At 59.0% G+C, this 21237-nt stretch overlaps 1 protein-coding gene across 1 annotated transcript in view; it reads left to right on the top strand.

Moving 5' to 3' along the window:
- The first annotated feature begins 2584 nt into the window (after positions 1-2584).
- The window catches only part of BMP1 (bone morphogenetic protein 1), a 29800-nt gene continuing 11147 nt past the window's right edge, over positions 2585-21237 (top strand). The window contains exons 1-9 of the mRNA XM_054294631.1: positions 2585-2723; positions 13711-13824; positions 13897-14043; positions 14128-14245; positions 15458-15636; positions 15746-15851; positions 16205-16329; positions 20590-20705; positions 20897-20999. Of these exons, the coding sequence (XP_054150606.1) occupies positions 2585-2723; positions 13711-13824; positions 13897-14043; positions 14128-14245; positions 15458-15636; positions 15746-15851; positions 16205-16329; positions 20590-20705; positions 20897-20999 (1147 nt within the window). The remainder of the gene's footprint in view (positions 2724-13710; positions 13825-13896; positions 14044-14127; positions 14246-15457; positions 15637-15745; positions 15852-16204; positions 16330-20589; positions 20706-20896; positions 21000-21237) is intronic.

Below are 21237 nucleotides of genomic sequence, written 5' to 3'. Positions count from 1 at the left end.
CCTCCCCATGGTGGTCATCCCACTTTTGGGGTGCTTGGCCACCCTTCCTGAGGTGCTTGCTCAGCTTTTGGGGTGTTCATCCTGCTCCTGGGGTGCTCATCCTGCTCCTGGGCTCCTTGCCCATCATTCTTGGGGTGTTTTTTCAGCTCTTGGGGTGCTCATCCTCATCTCAGGGTGCTCACACACCATCCTCTAGGTGGTCATCCCATTTTTGGGGTGCCTGGCCACCCTTCCTGGGGTGCTTGCCCAGCTTTTGGGGTGCTCCTACACTCGTCCAACCATTCCTGGGGTGCTCATCCTGCTCTTGGAGTGCTCATCCTGCTCCTGAGCTCCTTGCCCACCACTCCCAAGGGACTTTTCCAGCTCCTGGGGTGCTCATCCTGATCCCAAAGATGTTCACCCACCCTCCCCATGGTGGTCATCCAACTTTTGGGGTGCCTGGCCACCCTTCCTGAGGTGCTTGCCCAATTTTTTGGGGTGTTCATCCTGCTCCTGGGGTGCTCATCCTGCTCCCAGGCTCCTTGCCCACCATTCTTGGGGTGCTTTTCCAGCTCTTGGGGTGCCCATTCAGTCCTTGGGGTGCTGTCCAGGATTTGGGGTGCAGGAGGAGGGGTGAAGAAGCAGGGTTGGGAGTCCAGGACCAGGGGATGTGGGACTGGAAAATGTGGGGAATGCAGGATGGGAATTTGGGGTGCCGGACCCCAACAGCAGGTGTGGGACTGGGTGATTTTGGGGTGCTGGGGGACACGAGGTGGCACCAAAGGGGACAGATGGGTGCTGGCATTGTGGGATTTGTGTCCTGGGAATCTTGGGGGGCCGGGATTGATCCAGAGGGGGCCTGGATCAGTACCGGGGAACCAAGGGGTGGCACGAGAGGGGCTGGGGACACCGGATGGGACCGGAGTGGGGCAGGAGAAATATTGGGGTGCATGGAGAGGTGGGGGAGGGATCAGTGATGGGAAGTGGGTTTGGGACCGGGGGAGACCGGGATCGGTGCCAGGGGAAAATGGTGCAGGACCGGGGAGACCGGGATCGGTACTGGGATATGGGATGGGACTGGGAGAGACCGGGATCGCTACTGGGGAGAACAGAACGGGACTGGGGGAGACCGGGATCGGTACCCGAATATGGGACGGGACCAAAGGAGACCGGGATCGGTACGGGGGAAACGGGACAGGACTGAGGGAGACTGGGATCGGTACCGGGGAGAGCAGAGTGGGACCAGGGGAGAGCGGGATCAGTGTGGGGGGAAACGGAACAGGAATGGGGGAGACCGGGTCGGTACCGGGGAAAACGGAATGGGACCGGGGGAGAGCAGGATCGGTACCGGGGAAAATGAAACAGGACCGGGGATACTGGATCGGTACCGGGGATATGGGACGGGACCAGGGGACAGTGGGATTGGTACCGGGGAAAACATTACGGGACCAAGGGAGACTGGATCGGTACCGGGAACTGGGAGAGACCGAGATCAGTGCCAGGAAAACGGAGCAGGACCGGGAAAGACCGGGATCGGTGCTGGGGAAAATGAAACAGGACCAGGGGAGACCGGGTTGCTACCGGGGAAACCGGAACGGGACCGGGGGAGACCAGGATCGGTACCGGGGAAAATGAAACCGGGGGAGACCAGGACCGGTACTGAGGACATGGGACAGGACCGGGGGAGACCGAGTCGGTACCGGGGAAAACGGAACGGGACTGGAGGAGAGCGGGATCGGTAAGGCGGAAAATGAAACAGGACCGGGGGAGACCAGGATGGGGACCAGGGAAAACGGAACTGGACCGGGGAGGCTCGGCAGGATCGGTACCGGGGATACGGGACGGGACCGGGGGGACCGGGATCGGTACCGGGAAAACGGAACAGGAGTGGGGGAGACCAGGATCGGTACCGGGGAGAGCAGAACGAGACTGGGGAAGACCGAGATCGGTACCGGGGGATACGGAACGGGACCGGATCAGTCCCGGGGAAAACGGAACGGGACCGAAGGAGACCGGGATTGGTACGGGGGAAAATGAAACAGAACTGGGGGAGAGCGGGGTCGGTACCGGGAAAACGGAGCAGGACGGGGGGAAAACCGGGATCGGTACTGGGGAAAACGGAACCGGGGGAGACCGGGATCAGTACTGGGAATATGGGACGGGACCGGGGGAGAGCGGGATCGGTACCGGGGATATGGGGACGGTACCGGAGAGAGCACTGTCGGTACCGGGGGATCCGAAACGGGGCCCGGGGGGTGCGGGACGGGCCGGGCCGGGGCAGCCCCGGCGCGGGGGCTGTGGCGGGGCAGCAGCGGGGGCTGCGGGGGCTGCGGGGGCTGCGGGCCAGGTCCCGGTCCCGGTGGCCGCCGCCCCCCCGGCGCTGGCCCCGCTCCGAGCCCTGCGCCCGGGGCTGCAGCAGGGGCCGAGCTCCGCGCTTGAACCCGCCCCCGCCAGATCTCATTTCCCTAAAAAAAAAAAAAAAAAAAAAAAAGAAACAAAAAAAAAAAAAAAGGAAGGGAGAGAGAGCGAGGGAAAAAAAAAAAAAAAAAGCGAAGAAGGGAAGGAAAGAGGGAAGAGAGGGAAAAAAAAAACGCCGGCCGGAGCCATGGCCGGGCTGCGGAGCTGCGGGCTGCTCCTCTGCCTGCTCCTGGCCCGGGCCCTGCGCTTTCCGGACTATTCCTACGTGCTGGAGGAAGAGGAGGAGGACGAGGAGCCCCTGGACTACAAGGACCCCTGCAAAGCCGGTGGGAGCGGGGGGATGCGCGGCCGGGCGGGCGGACAAAGGGCAGCGCGGGGAGCGGGACCGTGCCCCGCACGCACCTCGGGGCTCCGCAGCGCCGGGCCCGGGCGCTCCCGGCCGGGGGAACGGGGAGAGCGGCGGGTCCCGCTCCGGGATGCTGCTGGTTGTACTCAGGGTGAGGAGCAGGGGGTCCCCGCTTTCCCCGCCCGCTCCCGGCTGCACCGGCAGCTGTCAAAGGCGGCGGGGAGCCCCCAGCCCCCCATGGCAGCCCCCCACTCCATCCCCCATCCCTGAGCCCGCGCTCTGCACCCCTTGGTTCTCCCCCGCTCCCCCAGCCCGCAGCCAAAGCTCGTCCCCCCCCGGGACACCCCGGAGGTGCCACCGTGGGTTGGGGTCCCCCCGTGCTGGGACGGGGGGTTCGGAGCTGCTCCCCAGGTTTTGGGAGGGCTGGTAACAAACTGAGTGCTGCGAGGGGCAAATCCCCGCGTCCCTGTGAGCCCCGAAGGGGATGGGAGGATTTGGGGAGGGGGAAACTGAGGCACGGCAGGGCCGCGCAGGGCTGAGCCCGCTGCGAGGGCCGGGGTCTGGCGGGGGATCACGTTTCTCTGTACTGGCATTGTCTGCGCTGCGAGGCGGCTGTTGATATAACTCTGTCTACACGAGGGCTTTTTTCTGGCCAAAAATCCTTCCCTTCCTGCCCTCCCGGGCTGAAACAGCAGAGCTTGCAAAACCGTCCGGGCAGAGCCGGCTGGAGCCTTCCCCCTGCTCCCGCTTCCTCCAGCTGAGCGCCGGGGAGGAGGCTTCCCCCGGTTCATGAATTTCACCACTGTCCCCTCCTCGCCCCCTTCCCTGCACCCCGAGACCCCCCTTGGCCTCCCGGGGCTGGTTTTTGCCCCTTTCCCATTCCCGTTCTGCCTTTATGAGATCCTGATGGGATTAATTTAATTACGGGGGTGGGGGGCAGGGGGGGGGGGGTCAGGCCCTGCCACGCATGGAGCGAGCCGGGGATTCACCCTCGTTTGGCTCCATAGCGCCGAGATGATGAAATTCAATTTTTCGGTGAGCCAGAACCCCTTGCCATCCTCCTGACTTCCCCCTGATCCCCCCCTGGCATCCCATGTGAGTGTTTGGTTCAATTTTGGGGTGTTGAGACCCCTCTCCGAGCTCCAAAATCGGCCAAACACCAAAATTCTGCCACCGCCGCAGCTGCGGCGAGGGAAAACACCGGGAGAGGGATTTGTGCTCCTCATGCCAGAGGTATCCTGAGGCCACCGGCTGCCCGCGGCTCGCCGGCCACCCCCGGTGATGCCACCGCGGTGATGCCACCCGTCCTTGGCAGTGCCAGCGGAAGGGGAAGCGCCTCCCGTGCCGCCGCGTCGCCCCCAAGGATGCCAAAACGGGAAAGCGCCGGGAGATGCAGCCCTTGGGGCACTCAGGGAGGAAGGAACCGGCCGTGGCCCCGGTTTGCCTTCACCCGGTCAGGTCTGGGTGCCCGGGAGCGGCCGCAGGGTCAGATCCGGGTCGGATCTCCGGTTGGGAACGGCGGCTGGAAGGGCTGGAAGGGCTGGAAGGGCTCCCAGCTGTGCTGGGACAGCGGCCCCGGGGCTCGGGGTGGCTCATCCCGGGCTGGATGAGCATTTGGAGTGGGATCCGAGGCCCTTTGGGTGCCCCCAACACCGAGGGGATGAGATTGAGCCCATCTTGTACCCCATATCCACAATTTGGGGTGCTTGGCTAAACTGGGGGGCTGAATCCCCCCTGCCCAATGTTCCATCACCCACGGGGGTGCAAAACCCTTGGGGGCTCACACAGCCCCCCAAAATGGATGTTTGGGGGGATTTTCTCTCCCAAACCCCCACGGGATCTCCTCTCCCAATCTCAGCATCACCTGCGTGGCACAACCACGGGACAGACGGACAGGGCTGGGGGTCTGAGCCCCCCTTGCCGTCTGCAGGAGCTCCCCAGCCGTGCCTGGAGTTCTGCAGCCGCCGGGATTTCACCTAGATTACACTTTCCAGGCGTAGCCAGCCCAGGCTACTGGTTGCAGTCACACTTGTCAAGCTGCCCGAAAATATTTTCCAGCCGTTATATGTCACTTATTCACGCCGGCTAAAAAATCCACCCGCCGAGCCCGGGGCCGGCGGGAGGCCTGCGGTTCGGGGCTCGGCAAAAAAACCTTGGAAAATCTCAGGCCGATCGCGGGATCTGCTTTATCTTTGTGTAATCACCCGTTCGGCGCGGCCGCATCCTCCGGCGGGGGCCCGGGGTGCCACGGCGGGGCCGGGGGCTCGCTGCTCGCTGCCCTCCCTTCCCCGGCTCCTGGGAAACGCCTCGGCTGCTGATTCACGCCGGCGGGTCGTGCCCAGGGGGGAGACGGAGCTTCCTGAGGCTTTATCCGGGCTGGGAAACACATGGCCGGCAAGGACGGGGCGGCCCCGGGGAGAGCGGGGCAGAACAAAGCGACCGGGAGGGGAGGGAGGATGGGTCGCCCTGGGCTTTCCCCGAAATTTCTACCCTGAAGGGGAGTTTTCCGGGCAATAACGAGTCATCCTGCTTGCCTGTGGTTGTGCTGAGGATTCTTGGAGGTGTCTGGGGAGAAAAAGATTCCTACTGCATCACGAGGAGATGTGGGAAGAGGAGATCCCGCTTATCACCTGGCCAGGGGTTGCAGGAGGTCACTGTGGGCAAAGTTGGCGTGGCTAAGTTAGTGGCAAAGTTGGAGTGACAAACTTGGCATGGCAAAGTTGTAGTGGCAAACTTGGTGTGGCAAACTTGACTGGAAATCTTGGTGTGGCAAACTTGAGTGGCAAACTTGGCATGGCAAACTTGGCGTGGCAAACTTTGTGTGGCAAACTTAAGTGACACACTTGGCATGGCAAGCTTGGCCTGGCAAACTTGGCATAGTAAACTCGGAGTGGCAAAGTTGGAGCGGCAGACTTGGCACGCCAAACTTGAGTGGGAAACTTGAGTGGCAAACTTGGCATGGCAAACTTGGCGAGGCAAACTTGGTGTGGCAAACTTGGCGTGGCAAACTTGAGTGGAAATCTTGGTGTGGCAAACTTGAGTGGCAAACTTGGCATGGCAAATTTGGTGTGGCAAACTTGAGTGGCAAACTTGACATGGGAAACTTGAGTGCAAAGTTGGCGTGGCAAACCTGAGTGGCAAACTGGGAGTAGCAAACTTGGCATGGCAAACTTGAGTGGGAAACTTGAGTGGCAAACTTGGCATGGCAAACTGGGAGTAGCAAACTTGAGTGGCAAAGTTGGAGTGGTAAAGTTGGAGGAGCAAATTTAAATGGCAAACTTGGAGTACCAAACGTGGCATGGCAAACTTGAGTGGGAAACTTGAGTGGCAAACTTGGCATGGCAAACTCGGCGTGGCAAACTGGGAGTAGCAAACTTGAGTGGCAAAGTTGAAGTGGCAAACTTGGAGCAGCAAACTTGGCAGGGCAAATCTGGCATGCCAAACTTGATGTGCCAAACTTGAGTGGCAAACCTGGCATGGCAAAGTTGGAGTGACAAACTGAGCGGCAAACTTGGCGTGGCAAACCGAGCTCTACAAATGTGGGAATGCAGCGGGAACATCCCAAGGGTTTGTCAGGGAGCCGGGAGCAGGGAAGGGAAGGGGTTAACCCCTCGGGAAGGGTTAAGGTGTGCTGGGAGGGGGGATTGCGAGGACAGGAAGCACAACAGGGGGGATGTTTACAGCCTGAGCCCCTGGGAGGATGCCCAGAGGTCTGGGAGCCCTTTGGTTGGGACAGGGACAGGGACAGGGACAGGGACAGGGACAGGGACAGCAGAGCCTCAGGTGTGCGGGTTTGGCTGTCAGGGCCCGTTTCTGTCCATTCTCTGTCCCTGCCGCCACCAGGCTCTTCTCCAAAGCGACAACAACCCCCCCCCCGGCATCCCCTTGGCAGTGCAATTCCCAAATATTTCCCTTTGCAGCCGCTCTCCCTTGCATAGACGCTGCTGCTCTTGGCCCGGGATGTGTTTTCCTCGGTGACCTGGCTGCAGAGGCGACGCGGGGAGACCTCGCTCCCTGCTCACATCTCCTTCCATCCCGCCGTGCCTCAGCCTTGGCATCCTCCACGCCGAGCCCTGGACGCGGCTTTTCCTCCTTTTGCTGTCACGGAAGAGCGGCAGAAGGAAAAGGCTCCCCTGGAGTGCTCCGATCATCCCTCCCACTCCCGGCCTGCCCCCGACGGACGTTTCCTGCCCCTGGAATTCGTTTGCAGCCCGGGATGTTTATTCGCGGTGCTCATTCCATGGCCCGGAGCAGGCAAAGGGCTTGGTTGGAGCCTGAACGCCGCTGCCCCGGGGCTGGGGAGGGAATTTGGCTGCGGGTGCTCAGGGAAGCGTTGGCGGAGGGAGGATGTGCCTTGCAGCGGAGGGAATTCGGGACTGGGATCATCCCTCGCACCGGGGTTGTTGTGCTGGAGCCTCTCTGCCCTGGGCATCCCAAAACCTCCAGTTGGGATCAGGATGGTCCAAGCAGGAGGTGGGGATGGCAGTGAGTGATATCTGAGCTCTTTGGGGGTGCTGAGTGGCCCTATCCCCCCGTGCCTCAGTTTCCCCAAGCCCGCACAGGGGCCGTGATCTGGCCTGGCTCCCAGCGTGGCCTCCCAGCCTTGAATTCCTGCTTTGTGCCTGCCGGGCTGCTCTCGGAAGGTGCTCTGGGAAAGCAAATACTCCTCGGGCCGGCGTTCACAGGCTGGCGGCTCCTTCTGTCCCGCCGACGGCGAGGGGCACCGGGAGAGGGGCTGAGAGGTGCCGGGGGTGGGAGAGGGGCAGGAGAGGGGCTGAGAGGTGCCGGGGCTGGGAGAGGGGCAGGAGAGGGGTTGCTTCCCGTCCATCGGTCCCAGGGGGCAGGAGAGGGGCTGTACCGGTGCTGGGGGGCATTAGAGGCGCTGCTTCCCCTCCGTCTGTGCCGGAGAGGGGCTGCTTCCCGTCCGTCCGTCTGTCCCGGGGGGCAGAAGAGGGGCTGCTTCCCCTCCGTCTGTCCCGGAGAGGGGCTGCTTCCCGTCCGTCTGTCCCCAAGAGGGGCTGCGTCCCCTCCGTCTGTCCCGAGGGGCATTAGAGGCCCTGCTTCCCGTCCATCCTGTCCATCTGTCCCGGGGGTCTCCCTGCAGTGCTGCTCCCCCAGCCCCAAAACCCCGGGATGCTCCTCACCCTTCCACCCCCAGATGCTCCTCATCTTTCCCCCTCCACCCTCTCCCACCGCGGTCAGGGCAGACCCCCAGGGCTGAGGGGACCCCCCAAAGCAGAGGGGTCCCCCCCGGCGGGGCCGCGGCCCCGGAGCGTTTGGCCGCGCAGCTGGGCCGGCTGCGGGGGCGAGGGGCGGTGCGAGGAGCATTCCGCGCATATTTAAGGGCTCCGAGGACGCTGCTCCGGTGGCTCCGTGGCTTTGCAGCCCGGGATGCAGCTATTGGAGGTCTCGCTTCCATCCCGGTCCCGGCTGGGGCACGGAGGTTCAATCCCTGCTCCCTTCCACACCCCAAATGCCGCCTGCACAGCGAGGGATGCTCGGGACTCGCACAGGATTTGGGATGGCTGGGATGGAGCTGCTGAGGGAACGCTGGGCTGGGCTGATGCTGCTCACCCTGCACAGCCCTTTGGGGGCTCCTGGCACCCACACAGGGATGAGGATCCCTCCTGTCCCTCCTGCTCAGGAACTTTCCAGCTGCACAAGGTGGGACCTGCACAAGGGTGAGGGTCCTTCCCACCCGGTGCCCTTTGGTGGGATCTTCACAGGGATGAGTCTTCCTCCTGTCCAGTGTCCTTTGAGGCCTGGTGAGACCCACAGGAGGATCTTTCCACCCTCTGGAGGGATCTTCACAGGGATGAGGGTTCCTCCTCAATGTCCTTCAAGGTGTGGTGAGACCCACAGGAGGATCTTTGGTGGGATCTTGGCAGGGATGAGGGTCCCTCCTTCTCAGTGTCTTTTGAGAGCTGATGAGCCCCACAGGAGGATGAGGATCTTTCCCACCCTTTTATGGGATCTTCACAAGGATGAAGGTCCCTCCTCAGTGTCCTTTGAGGCCTGGTGAGACCCACAGGAGGATCTTTGGTGGGATCTTCACAGAGATGAGGGTCCCTCCTCAGTGTCCTTCAAGGCCTGGTGATTCCCACAGGAGGATGAGGATCTTTCCCACTCTTTTGTGGGATCTTCACAGGGATGAGGGTCCTTCCTGCCCAGCACCTTCAAGGGCTGCTGAGACCTACATGAGGATCTTTGGTGGGATCTTGGCAGGGATCAGCGTCCCCCCTGCTCAGTGTCCTTCAAGGGCTGGTGAGACCCACAGGATAATCAGGATCTTTCCACCCTCTGGTGAGATCTTCACAAGGATGAAGGTCCCTCCTCAGTGTCCTTTGAGGAGTGCTGAGACCCACAGGAGGATCTTTGGTGGGATCTTCACAGGGATGAGGGTCCCTCCTCAGTGTCCTTCAAAGCCTGATGAGACCTACATGAGGATGAGGATTTTTCCCACCCTCTGGCAGGATCTTGGCAGGAATGAGGGTCCCCCTTGCCCAGTGTCCTTTGAGTCCTGATGAGACACACAGGAGGATCTTTGGTGGGATCTTCACAAGGATGAGGGTCCCTCCTCAATGTCCTTCAAGAGCTGGTGAGACCCACAGGAGGATGAGGATCTTTCCACCTTCTGGTGGGATCTTCACAAGGATGAGGGTTCCCCTTGCCCAGTGTCCTTTGAGGCCTGGTGATTCCCACAGGAGGATCTTTGGTGGGATCTTGGCAGGGTTGGGGGTCCCTCCTGCCCAGTGTCCTTCAAGGCCTGGTGAGACCCACAGGAGAATGAGAGGACGAGGATTTTTCCCACCCACTGCTGGGATCTTCACAGGGGTGAGGATTTCCTGCCCAGTGTCCTTTGAGGCCTGGTGAGACCCACAGGAGGATCTTTGGCGGGATCTTGGCAGGGATGGATGAGGGTCCCTCCTCAGTGCCTTCAAGAGCTGGTGAGACCCACAGGAGGATCTTCCCCATCCTTTTGTGGGATCTTCACAGCCCAGTGTCCTTCAGGGCCTGGTGATTCCCACAGGAGGATCTTTGGTGGGATCCTGACAGGGATGGATGCGGGTCCTCTTCACAGGAATGAGGGTCCTTCTTGCTCAGTGTCCTTCAAGGCCTGGTGATTCCCACAGGAGGATTTTTGGTGGGATCCTGGCAGGGATGGATGGGGGTCCCTCCTGCCCTGCACCACGCCTGGAGCCTCCTCTGCCCCAGGCTGCCCTGCCATGTGATCCTGAGCTGTTTATCTGCCAAGGCTTCCCCTCAGCTCCGTTTGCCTTTCCCGGCTCCCAGAACATCTCCTTCACTCCCCAGCCCCTTCCCAGCACCAATTTCATCCCATTTCTCCTGCACCAGAGCTTCCAACCTTGGTGGGGCCCGAGGTCATGCTCATCCCAAACCCCAGTGACACCAGAGGGGTCAGGCCCTGCACTGCTCACCTTGCCCAGGGGATGCTGAGCTCCTGCATCCCGGGCATGGAGCACAGGGACCCAGGAGGATCAGGAGGTGCCTGTGCGGTCAGCATGGGGTGCTGAGGGGGTTTGGCCCTGCTCCGAGTGAAAAACCTTGTTTGTCTAAAGCTTCAGCCCCGGGGTTACGTCAGCGTTCCGAGAACCCGAAAGAAAACACAGCGCAAGAAGTCAAACAACAGAGGAGGGCTGAGCCATCCCCGCCTGCGGGGGGCGGGGGCACAGCGAGCTCCGTGCGAGCTCCCAGAGCTGCTCTGGGGGGCGGCAGGGATGGAGCTGGGACCATCCATCCCCCTCTGCCCGCCTCCACTCCCACGCCTGGCCTTGGAGCTGGCATCGCTGGCATCGCATCCTCCTCCCTGCTGGCATCGCATCCCCCACCCCTGCTGGCACCACCGCGCTCGGACCTTGGCCCCAGGGCCTCTGTGACCGAGCAGAGAGCAGCCCAGGCTGGCAGCAGCTCAGGGACACCAGGACAGCTCCAGGATGGGATCTGTGTCCCCTGGTTTGGGTGAGGGGTGAGGGGATGTGCTTCTGGGGCTGTGACCCCTCGGAGGTGTTTCCTCCTTGCCCCCAGGGCCTCTGTGACCGAGCAGAGAGCAGCCCAGGCTGGCAGCAGCTCAGGGACACCAGGACAGCTCCAGGAGTAGACCTGTGTCCGCTGGTTTGGGGTCTCTTGGGCACTGTGCCCCAGCAGGGTGAGGGATGTCCTGTGTGACCCCTTGGGGGGTGTTTCCTCCTTGCCCCCAGGGTCTCTGTGACAGAGCAGAGCTCCTGTGGCACAGCCCGGTGGTGTCCCACACTGGGAGCAGCTCAGGGACACCAGGACAACTCCAGGGGGGTATCTGTGTCCCCTGGTTTGGGGTCTCTTGGGCATCGTGCCCTGGCACGGTGAGGGGATGTCCTGAAGGCAGTGTGACCCCTTGGGGGGTGTTTCCCCCTGTTCCAACCTGGGCTGGGCCCAGCAGAGGGCTGGGATCACTCCTGTCAAGAGACCCTCGAGTTTGCAGAGGGTCCCCCTCACTTGCAGGGGTCCCCCTCACTTGCAGGGGGTCCCCTTTGCTTGCAGGGTGTCCCCTCCACCTCTCCCACACCAACAAGTGGCAGCAGCGTGGCATTGTCCCCAGGGAAGCCCCTCAGGGCGTTTAACGGTGTCTGGGGGTTTTTGGTGAGCAGAGACCCCCCCCCAAAATACCCCACGTGTCACCTCATTCCACGGGTGCACAGGGAGCGAGTGGGAGGAGGACGTGAGTGGGAGGAGGACGTGACCGGAGCCCAAACCAACCTGGAATTTCTCAATCCACCACTCTGGGCTTGGCCCGGACGTGTCCATGCAGGGATCGCTGCGGGGACACCCCTGGGGCCACCTCCCCATGCCCTGCGGGGTTTTTGGGGGGCCCAGCCGCCTCAAACCCGCGGGAAAAGCAGCCCCCCATCCCCGGGCCGGCCTGCCCGGCTCTCTCACGGCTCCCAAATCCCTCACATATGGTTTCTATATCACTTGGCTCCGCCGGCGCTTGCTGGGCTGTAAGCGAGCTTACTTTCCCTTGTCTTTCCACGCAGCTCTTGGCAAGGGATGCTCGTCCTGCTGCCCGGCCCCGGTCCTCCCCCGCGCTGCCCGTTCGGACACGTCTCTGCCGGCCCCGGGAGGGTGTGGGGAGGCCGGAGCCGGCTCCTGCCTCTGCTCTGCCCTCAAATTGCAGCCTGGCCGTGCCAGCCGCAGGTCGCTGCCAGGGGAGGTGCCGGCCCCGGCTTGTTTGCGCTTCCCTCGGCGCTGCCGCAGGTCGGGTCTCCACCCCGGAGCTTCCCCCGATGGGATTCACCCAGCGGTCAGTGCTGGGGAGAGCCCCAAAACGCCGCTGATTCACCCCAAAACGTGGATAATTCACCCCAAATCGCAGCTGATTCACCCCAAAACGCGGCCGTTTCCCCCAAAACGCGGCTGTTTCACCCCAAAACACAGCTGATTCACTCCAAAACGCCTCTGTTTCACCCCAAAACGCGACTGATTCATCCCAAAACGCAGCTGTTTCACCCCAAAACGCGGCTGGTTCACCCCAAAACACGGCCGTTTCACCCCTAAACGCGGCTGTTTCACCCCAAAACGCAGCTGATTCACTCCAAAACGCCTCTGTTTCACCCCAAAACGCGACTGATTCACCCCAAAACGCAGCTGTTTCACCCCAAAACGCAACTGATTCACCCCAAAACGCGGCTGATTCACCCCAAAACGCAGCTGATTCACTCCAAAACGCGGCTGTTTCTGTCCAAAACGCAGCCGATTCACCGCAAAACGCGGCTGATTCACCCCAAAACGCGGCTGTTTCACCCCAAATCACGGCTGATTCACCCCAATTCGCGGCTGTTTCAGCCCAAAATGCGGCTGTTTCACCCCAAAACACGGCTGGTTCACCCCAAAACGCCGCTGATTCACCCCAAAACGCAGCTGTTTTACCCCAAAACGCGGCCGTTTCACCACAAAACGCGGCTGATTCACCGCAAAACGCGGCTGATTCACCCCAAAACGCGGCCGTTTCACCCCAAAACGCGGCTGTTTCACCCCAAAGCGCTCCACACCCCCGCCGCAGCGAGGTTTGGGCTCGGGGCCGCGCAAAGGGAAGGGATCCAGCCTGCTCCTCTGATCCCCGGCTTTCCGGACCTCTCGGGGTTATCCTAATTGTCCCGCCTCGCCTTCATAATTAGTGGCTCTTTAGGGATCCATTTGCGAACTGCCTGGAGCACGACCTTGGCTCCGCTCGCCCTCATCCCCGGAGCTGCTCTGGCCACCCCATTCCCCAGCGCTGCCCGAGTTCCAGGGGGCTCCAGGCACCCAGGTACCCCCAAAACCGCTGAGGAACCCCCAGCTCTGGAGCCAGCCCCGTTTTCCCGGGGCTCGGGGCCGGTTAAGCTCCGGGAGCCGCGGCCCCGAGCCACGGAGGACGACAGCGAGGAAGAGGAAGGGTTATGAGGAAGGGTTGTGAGCAGGGCTGTGTCCTCCAGCCCCGCGGTGCTGCTGGAGGAGGGGGGTCCCGGCAGACGGCGGCCCCGCTCCTGCGGGCTCCGGGCACAGCGGGAGCTTCCCGGCCCAGATGGCTCCGCTCAGAGCTCCGCATGGCTCAGAGGTCGCTGCTTGGAGCATCCTGGGGCTCTCGGAGCTCGCTCAGGGCTGGGGGGGGCAAGAGTCGGGCAGGGAGGGGGTCCTAAAGGCAGCAAAAGTCGGCGGGAGGGGGGAAAAAGGCGGTTTTGCAACACAAATAATAATAGAAACTCTAAAAAGTGATGGATGGGTTTTATGCGATCCAGATGTGAGAGCGGGGCTGGCTCCAGCTGCTGGGGAGTGGGGGGAGCCCGGCCAGCACCACGCTCAGCTGAAGGAGAGAGGAGGAGGAGGAGGAGGAGGGGGAGGAAGGGTTTGCCAGGTGTGCAGGGGTTGGAAGAGGCACCCGATGGGATTTGGGATCCACAAAGGAGAGTTCACACCTCCCCTTCCCCTCCCAGCCGCCTTCCTGGGTGACATTGCCCTGGACGAGGAGGACCTGCAGCTCTTCCAGGTGGACCGCGTGGTGGACCTGGCACATCACACCATCACCCGCCTGCCCTCCAACTCCTCAGGTACCCCGTGCCCGCCCCCATTGCCCCCTGCCCGCCTCCCCCAGGCCCTGCTGACCTCCCCCATCCCCACAGGCACCAACGGCACCAGCCCCCGGCCGGGGCAGCCTCGGCGCCGCCGGGGCCGGCAGCGCTCCCGGAGCCGCCGCGCCGCCACGTCCCGGCCCGAGCGCGTGTGGCCGGACGGGGTCATCCCTTATGTCATCAGCGGCAACTTCAGCGGTGAGTGACAGCCCGGCGAGGGGCGCCCGGCCCCGCCGTGCCTCAGTTTCCCCTCAGTGACTCCCCCCTGCCGCCCCTCCGCAGGCAGCCAGCGAGCCATCTTCCGGCAGGCCATGCGCCACTGGGAGAAGCACACGTGCGTCACCTTCCTGGAGCGCAACGACGAGGACAGCTACATCGTGTTCACCTACCGGCCCTGTGGGTACGTGCAGGGCTGCTCCGGGACCGGTTTGGGGCTCGGTTTTGGGGTGGGATCCGTCTGTTTGGGGTGCAGGAGGTGCTGGATCCGCCGAGGATGAGGTCGGTGGCGCGGCACCAGCCCGGGCTTGCAGCGGGGATGGAGCCAAAGGAAACAGGGGTTTGGACGAGCTCAGCGTCTTCACACGTCAGGGCACGGCCCTGGCCAAGCTGATGGTGGTTAGGAGGAGGATTTCCCCTGGAATGGGAGCCCCTGCGTGGGTGCAAACGCTGAGCCCGGGTCTGGAGAGCAGGGATGGAGCAGCTGAGCTGCAGGGCAGGGGCAAGGATGGCTCTGGGTGGGCAGCCCTGGCACCAGGACCATGGGATGTGGGGCAGGGCCAAGGATGGCTCCAGGAATGTGGGGCAGGGGCAAGGATGGCTCCAGGGAGCTGTTTCAGGACTCCTGGGTGCAGGACCATGGGATGTGGGGCAGAGGCAAGGATGGTTCTGGCTGGGCACCCCTGGCAGCAGAACCACAGGATCTGGGCCTGGTGCAGCTGTGCCGTCCTGGGCCATGCCATGCCATGCTGGTCCATGCCATGCCATGCTGGTCCATGCCATGCCGTGCTGGTCCATGCCATGCCATGCTGGCCCATGCCATGCCAGCAGCTGAGCGCTCCCAGTTTCCAGGCACAGCTGAGGCTCGGGTTCCTCCCATGGGCAGGATGCCTGAGGTTCTGTATAGGGGATAATTTCCCACATGCCCAGCGTTTTTTGGGACCTGATTCTCCTGGCTGGGGAACACCAGGATGTCTGTGACCGTGCTCACAGGGGTCTGAGGGTGAAGGAAGAGACAAGGATCTGACTCCATGTTTCAGAAGGCTTGATTTATTATTTTATGATATATATTATATTAAAACTATACTAAAAGAATAGAAGAAAGGATTTCATCAGAAGGCCAGCTAAGAATAGAAAAAGAAGGAATGATGGGCTGGGACAGAGAGCCTGAGCCAGCTGACTGTGATTGGCCATTAATTAGAAACAACCACATGAGACCAATCACAGATGCACCTGTTGCATTCCACAGCAGCAGATAACCATTGTTTACATTTTGTTCCTGAGGCCTCCCAGCTTCTCAGGAGGAAAAATCTTAAGGAAAGGATTTTCCATAAAAGATGTCTGTGACAGATGTCCACAGCAGAGAGCCAGGAACCGTCTGGTTGCTCCCCTGCAGGTGCTGCTCCTACGTGGGCCGCCGGGGAGGGGGACCCCAGGCCATCTCCATCGGCAAAAACTGCGACAAATTCGGCATCGTGGTGCACGAGCTGGGCCACGTCATCGGCTTCTGGCACGAGCACACGCGCCCCGACAGGGATGACCACGTCTCCATCATCAGGGAGAACATCCAGCCAGGTGGGGATGAGCTTCCCTCCTCCTCCTCCTTCTCCTTCTCCTCTTCTTCTTCATCCCTGCTGCCAAAATTGGGGTTCCCCTGGCAGTGCCCCCGTCCTGTGCTCCTCAGGGCAGGAATACAACTTCCTCAAGATGGAGCCTGAGGAGGTGGAGTCGCTGGGGGAGACCTATGACTTCGACAGCATCATGCACTACGCCAGGAACACCTTCTCCAGGTACAGCCTGGGCTGTCCCCTGGTGTCACCTCACATCCTGGGGACAATGCCACGGCGTCCCCAACCCCTGGGGGTGGTTAGCAGCTGTGCACAGGGCACAGCTTTCCCTCCAAGAAAGGTTCCCATTGGCATTCTGGGTGGGATGGAACCCCTCAGGTCCCTTCCCAGAGCAGGGAATTGCTGTTGCCGAGATCACCTCCACTGGGGACACGTCCCCGCTGGCTGACTCACCGGCCCGCAGGCTTTAATTAGCCAGGCTGCTTCAATTAGCCAGGCTGTTTTTAGCATCCTTCCCCAGCGGTGAGGCCGCAGGGCCGGCGATTCCCACCCAGCTCATCCCTTTCCTGCCCCAGGGGCATCTTCCTGGACACCATCCTGCCCAAATACGACGTGAACGGCGTCCGGCCCGCCATCGGCCAGAGGACACGGCTCAGCAAAGGGGACATTGCCCAGGTCCGCAAGCTCTACCGCTGCCCAGGTGAGTGCCACCCCCCGAGGGCACTGAGAACCCAAGGGAGCACCCCCAGGTTGGATTTCCCTCGGTTTCACCCCAAATCTTGGCAAAAGCGGCGTCATCCTGGGTGGATTCGCTGTTTCCGGTGGTTTTGGAGTCCTCACTCCCTAAAGAGCACTCAAGGTGCACATCCATCCACTTTGAGGAGAATCTGCCTGTGTGAGGGTGTCCTCAGCTCCCTTCTCTTCCCATTCCTGCAAGAAAAGAGCCCTGGGTGTGCACAGACAATTTGTGGGTCTTCACTGAGGATGGAGACTCCAGGAGATATGGAAATTACACAGAGTGGGGAAAGGTGACGTGATTCAGGCGGTGAGGAAGGGATGTGAAAGCCTTGAAATGTGGATGCTCATCCTGACTTCACCATTGCTCCCATTTGGGATGAGCCACTGTCCCTTTTAATCCCTTTTAATCACAGCACTCCCCCCCAGAGCATTGTCCCAAAAAATCCTCTCCAGAGCCTCTTGTTGGAGCAGCCCTCAAAAAAGATCCTCCAAAAGCATCTCCAAAAATAATCTGCCAAAGGAATCCCCCAAAGAGCATCAGCCAAGAAAATCCCCCAAGAGCATCCTCCAAAGAGCATCCTCCAAAAGCATCCCCAAAAATAATTGGGCCAAAGGAATTCCCCAAAGAGGATCCTCAAAAAGCATCCCTCAAATAAATCCCCTAAAGAGCATCAGCCAAGAAAATCCCCCAAAGAGCATCTCCCAAAGGGCATCTCCCAAAAAGCATCCCCTAAAGAAATCCCATAAAGCGCATCCTCTAAAGACCATCTCCCAAAAAAATCTCCCAAAAAATCCTACAATGAGCATCTCCCTGTAAAATTCCTACTAAAGAATCCATTAAGGGAAGAGCATCCCCCACCAAAGAATCCTTAAATGGAAGAGCAACCCTCCTCCAAGAGCATCTCCCAAAAAACATCCCCCAAAGAAATCCCACAAAAAGCATCCTCTAAAGAGCATCTCCCAAAAAAATCTCCCAAAAAATCCTACAAAGAGCATCTCCCCGTAAAATTCCTACAAAAGAATCCTTCAAGGGAATAGCATCTTCCAAGAGCATCCCCCTCAAAAATCCTCCACAAACCATTCCCCCAAGACCAGAACATCTCCTGAGAGCATCCTCTGACCCCACAAGCACCCTTGGGGACCAAAACCTTCTCAGAGCCTCCTTGGAGCCTCCTCCATCCCACCCCTGCCCCCAGAGGGGTTTGGGGACATCCTGATCCCATCAGAGCCCACAGATTTCCCCGGGGGTTGGAGCAGATCACCAGCAGAACTCTGTTGTCACCTCAGAGGGCTCTGGGAGCAACCTGATCCCATCAGAGCCCATAAATCCCTCCCGAGGTTGGAGCAGATCACCAGCAGAGCTCTGCTGTCACCTCGGAGGGCTCCAGGGCTGTGACCACGAGCGGTGGCATTGTCCCAGGAGCGGGGAGGGGATGTCTGGCACGAGTCCCCCCGACAGCAGGCACGTGCTCCGGGGCTGCGCTGCCAACATCTGCAAGGAGTTTGGCTCCCGCACGCTCCCGCTTAATTCCAGCGACTAATTAGCAGCCTGGAACAGAGGGAAGCCTTTTGTGAGGGGCCCCACGGCCGTGCCGCCTTCAGGGGAGCAGGAAAAGTGATTAGTTTGGAGCGGGGAAAAGCTAAAAAAACAACAAAATAAAAAAATCATAAAAGGAGGAGCCTTTTATAAGGCCTCGAAAAAGGCTCACAAGCGTCCCCTTCTTTTGTTTCCAGCGCAAAGGGAAAAAAGGCAGCGAGCCCAGGTTTCAAGCGGGATTTTTTTTGAGAGTTTCACCTTTCGTCCGAGCGGGCCGGTGGTGGGGAGGGGGGCGCGGAGCTCGGGGCGCAGCCTCATGTGGCTCCCAGATGGCAGCGCTGGGCCGGCTCCAGCCGCGGTCGCTGCCCGGAGCGCGGGCAGCCAGCCCGGCCCCGCGGCGTGGCACGGCCCGGGAGGAGCCTGGAGCGGAGCCACGGGGCCGGGAGCAGCTCCAGCGAGGGATGGGGATGGCGGTGATGCGGTTGATTTGGGGGATTTGGGTGGGAAAAGGGCGCTGGGGTGAGGGTGAAGGCGGTGATGCTCTTGCTGCGGCCGGGGGATGCGTCTAAGCCCTCGCCTTGAGGCAAAGTGAAAATTTTCTAGGGTGAAAATCTGTTTGGATTTAGGTGAAATGTACGTTTTTGAGTTGAGTGTGTGGTTAGAAACTATAGCTGTTCAGCCTGACTGCAGAAATTAAGCTCAGTGAAGTTGCTTCAGTGAAGGACAGAGATAAGGGGGAGAGACAGAAGGTGATAGAGACAGACTGCTGTGAGAGCAAGTCAATCTGACCTAGGAATTATTTTTGATAAAGAAGAACTAGCTGCAAATGTCACATGAAATTCGTAAAAATGAATATATATACGAACTTAATGTAAAATTGTGTGCATATGTATTTGAGAGGGGGATAAAAAGGGACCTGAAGTTCCCACATACCATTTTGAGGGAACAATTCCCACATGTGTCCAGCGCTGTAATAAACATCCCGGCTTTACAACTTTCACAAAGTTGTGGAGTTTTGTTTTTCTCCACAAAACACAGGTACCAGCACCATGGTGCCCATCTTGTCCCTTTCACAACCTAGTGTGAAATTTTATGCATGTGCATCTGAGAAAGAGATAAAAAGGGACCTGAAGTTCCCAGAGGTACAAATGTCATTTTAAGGGAACGATTCCCACATGCATCCAGCGCTGTAATAAACATCCCGGCTTTACAAGTGTCACAAAAGTTGTAGAGTTTTTAGCTATATCTCCACAAAACACCCTTGATAGGAAAAGGTTTTAAAATCATAAAATTCGGGGAATTAGAAAGAAGCTAGACTTTGTGGAGCCCTGGGAAAATGTTAAAAATAGACTCTGAAAATGTTTGGCGTTGTGTTTGCCAGATCATGTGAAATTGCACCTGCGTAAGCAGTATATGATAAATTATATATTTGTTAGATATGATGATTGTTTGGTAATTAAATATAATTATTGTTTAATCATAAGAAGAATCATGAGAAACTCTGTTAGAAGTTTGAGGGGGACCATGAGGAACCCATGTTTGGATGCAATCTATGTATACAACAGAACAATATAAGTTGAATAATTTACATGAAAGTCATATAACGATAGAATATAAAAACATCTTCATCCCAAACCCATGTCGGGGTCAGATTTGGGTTTGTAGCCCTGACACCCAGAGCTCTTCAATAAAAGCACCTGTATATAATCATTGTCATGATTATGTGTTTCTGAACACTGACACCCTTACTACAGGGTGCTGATTTTAGCAGAGGTTGTAGGGTGACGTTGACTCGTAAGTTCAGGGGTCTCTTTTGTCTCTTTGGTGCTTGTTATTTATGATTTATTTAGGGGGGATGTTGGTAGTGTTTGTTTATTCAGTGTCAAAAACGCCAATCACTTGTTTTTAAAACTTTAAAAGTTTAATAGCAATAAAATGGTTATAAAAATAGTAATACAATTAGAGGAATAATAATTCGGACAATTTGAAATAGGACAATATGAGACAACAAATACAAAGAGTTACGGATGTCTGGGTACCTTTTTCTGGGCAGCACAAGCCCAAAAAAGGACCACGTTAACAGAGGATTAACCCTTAAAAGCAACAGCCTGTTGCATATTCATACACCTCATACATGATGCATAAATTCCATTCAAACACAGAATTCTGTCTGGTCAGTGCCAACTTCTTCCTCTGAATCCTAACAGTGCCTTCAAGGTGGGAAGAAGTTCATTTCTTCTGATAAGAGGGCAATAAATTCTTTTTCTCTGAAAGACTCAGGTGTCCTGTGGGTGCTATCTCAGTGCAAGTCCTTTCTTTAAAAAAAGCATCTTACATAGCATCATTTCTATTTTAACAATTTTTGTAACCTAAAACTATATTTACCACAGTACTTACGAGAATTAATACAGCATCACTTTCTAACACAACACATACAATATTCACTTGAATATTTGCAAAAAGCCAATCATAAAACACATGCATTTTTCACATTCAGTGTCACTGGCAGCGGATCCTTATCCAGAGGCTTGGGGTAGCTGGGGCATTGTTGGTTATGGCCTTGGGGTGGGGTTGGTGGTTGTAGGGGGTGTGTTTGGGTTATTAGCAGATGAGGGGACGGTGAATAGTGGGGGTTTGAACCCCGCTTTTCTGAGGGCTCTGAACCCCGCTGTTCTCCCTCTGCAGCCTGTGGGGAGACGCTCCAGGACAGCCAGGGCAACTTCTCCTCCCCGGAGTTCCCCAATGGATACTCAGCCCACATGCACTGCGTCTGGAGGATCTCGGTCACCCCCGGAGAGAAGGTACTGACTGTTGGGGTGACGGCTCCCGCCCTCTCCCAGCCCTCCTCTGCCTCCTCCCAGCCTTGTTTTGGGGTGTCCCGAGCCCCAGCATCCCTCGTGGGGTCTGGGTTCCACCAGGTTCCCCCGGCTCCGGGCAGATGGGGCATGGGGGGAGCTCACCCCAGGCTCCTCCTGCTCCTTCCCACCCTTAGATCATCCTGAATTTCACCACCCTGGACCTGTACCGAAGCCGGCTGTGCTGGTACGACTACGTGGAGGTGAGAGACGGGTTCTGGAGAAAGGCCACGCTGCGAGGTAACAACCCGGGGCCTGCTGCCCGCCCCTCCTGCCCGCCGGTGCCACCCCGGGGCCGGCAGGGGACCAGGGGATTCCCTCACCCCTCTCCCTGCCTGCCTGCTGTCCCAGACTCCTGGGGAGGGGGGAATTGCCCCCCAGAGGGGTTATTGAGGTGAATGGAGCTCGCAGTTTAGCCCAGGCCAGTGGGAGCAGGCTGGGTGATCCAGCTGGCTGGAACATCTGTCCCCAGGGAGTG

This window comes from Melozone crissalis, unplaced genomic scaffold, assembly GCF_028551555.1.
Source record: "Melozone crissalis strain CALT ecotype California unplaced genomic scaffold, PUWL_Pcris_2 ptg000295l_1, whole genome shotgun sequence".
NCBI lineage: Eukaryota > Metazoa > Chordata > Aves > Passeriformes > Passerellidae > Melozone > Melozone crissalis.
Note: the sequence above shows the minus strand (reverse complement) of the source record. Positions and strands in the feature narration are given on the sequence as shown.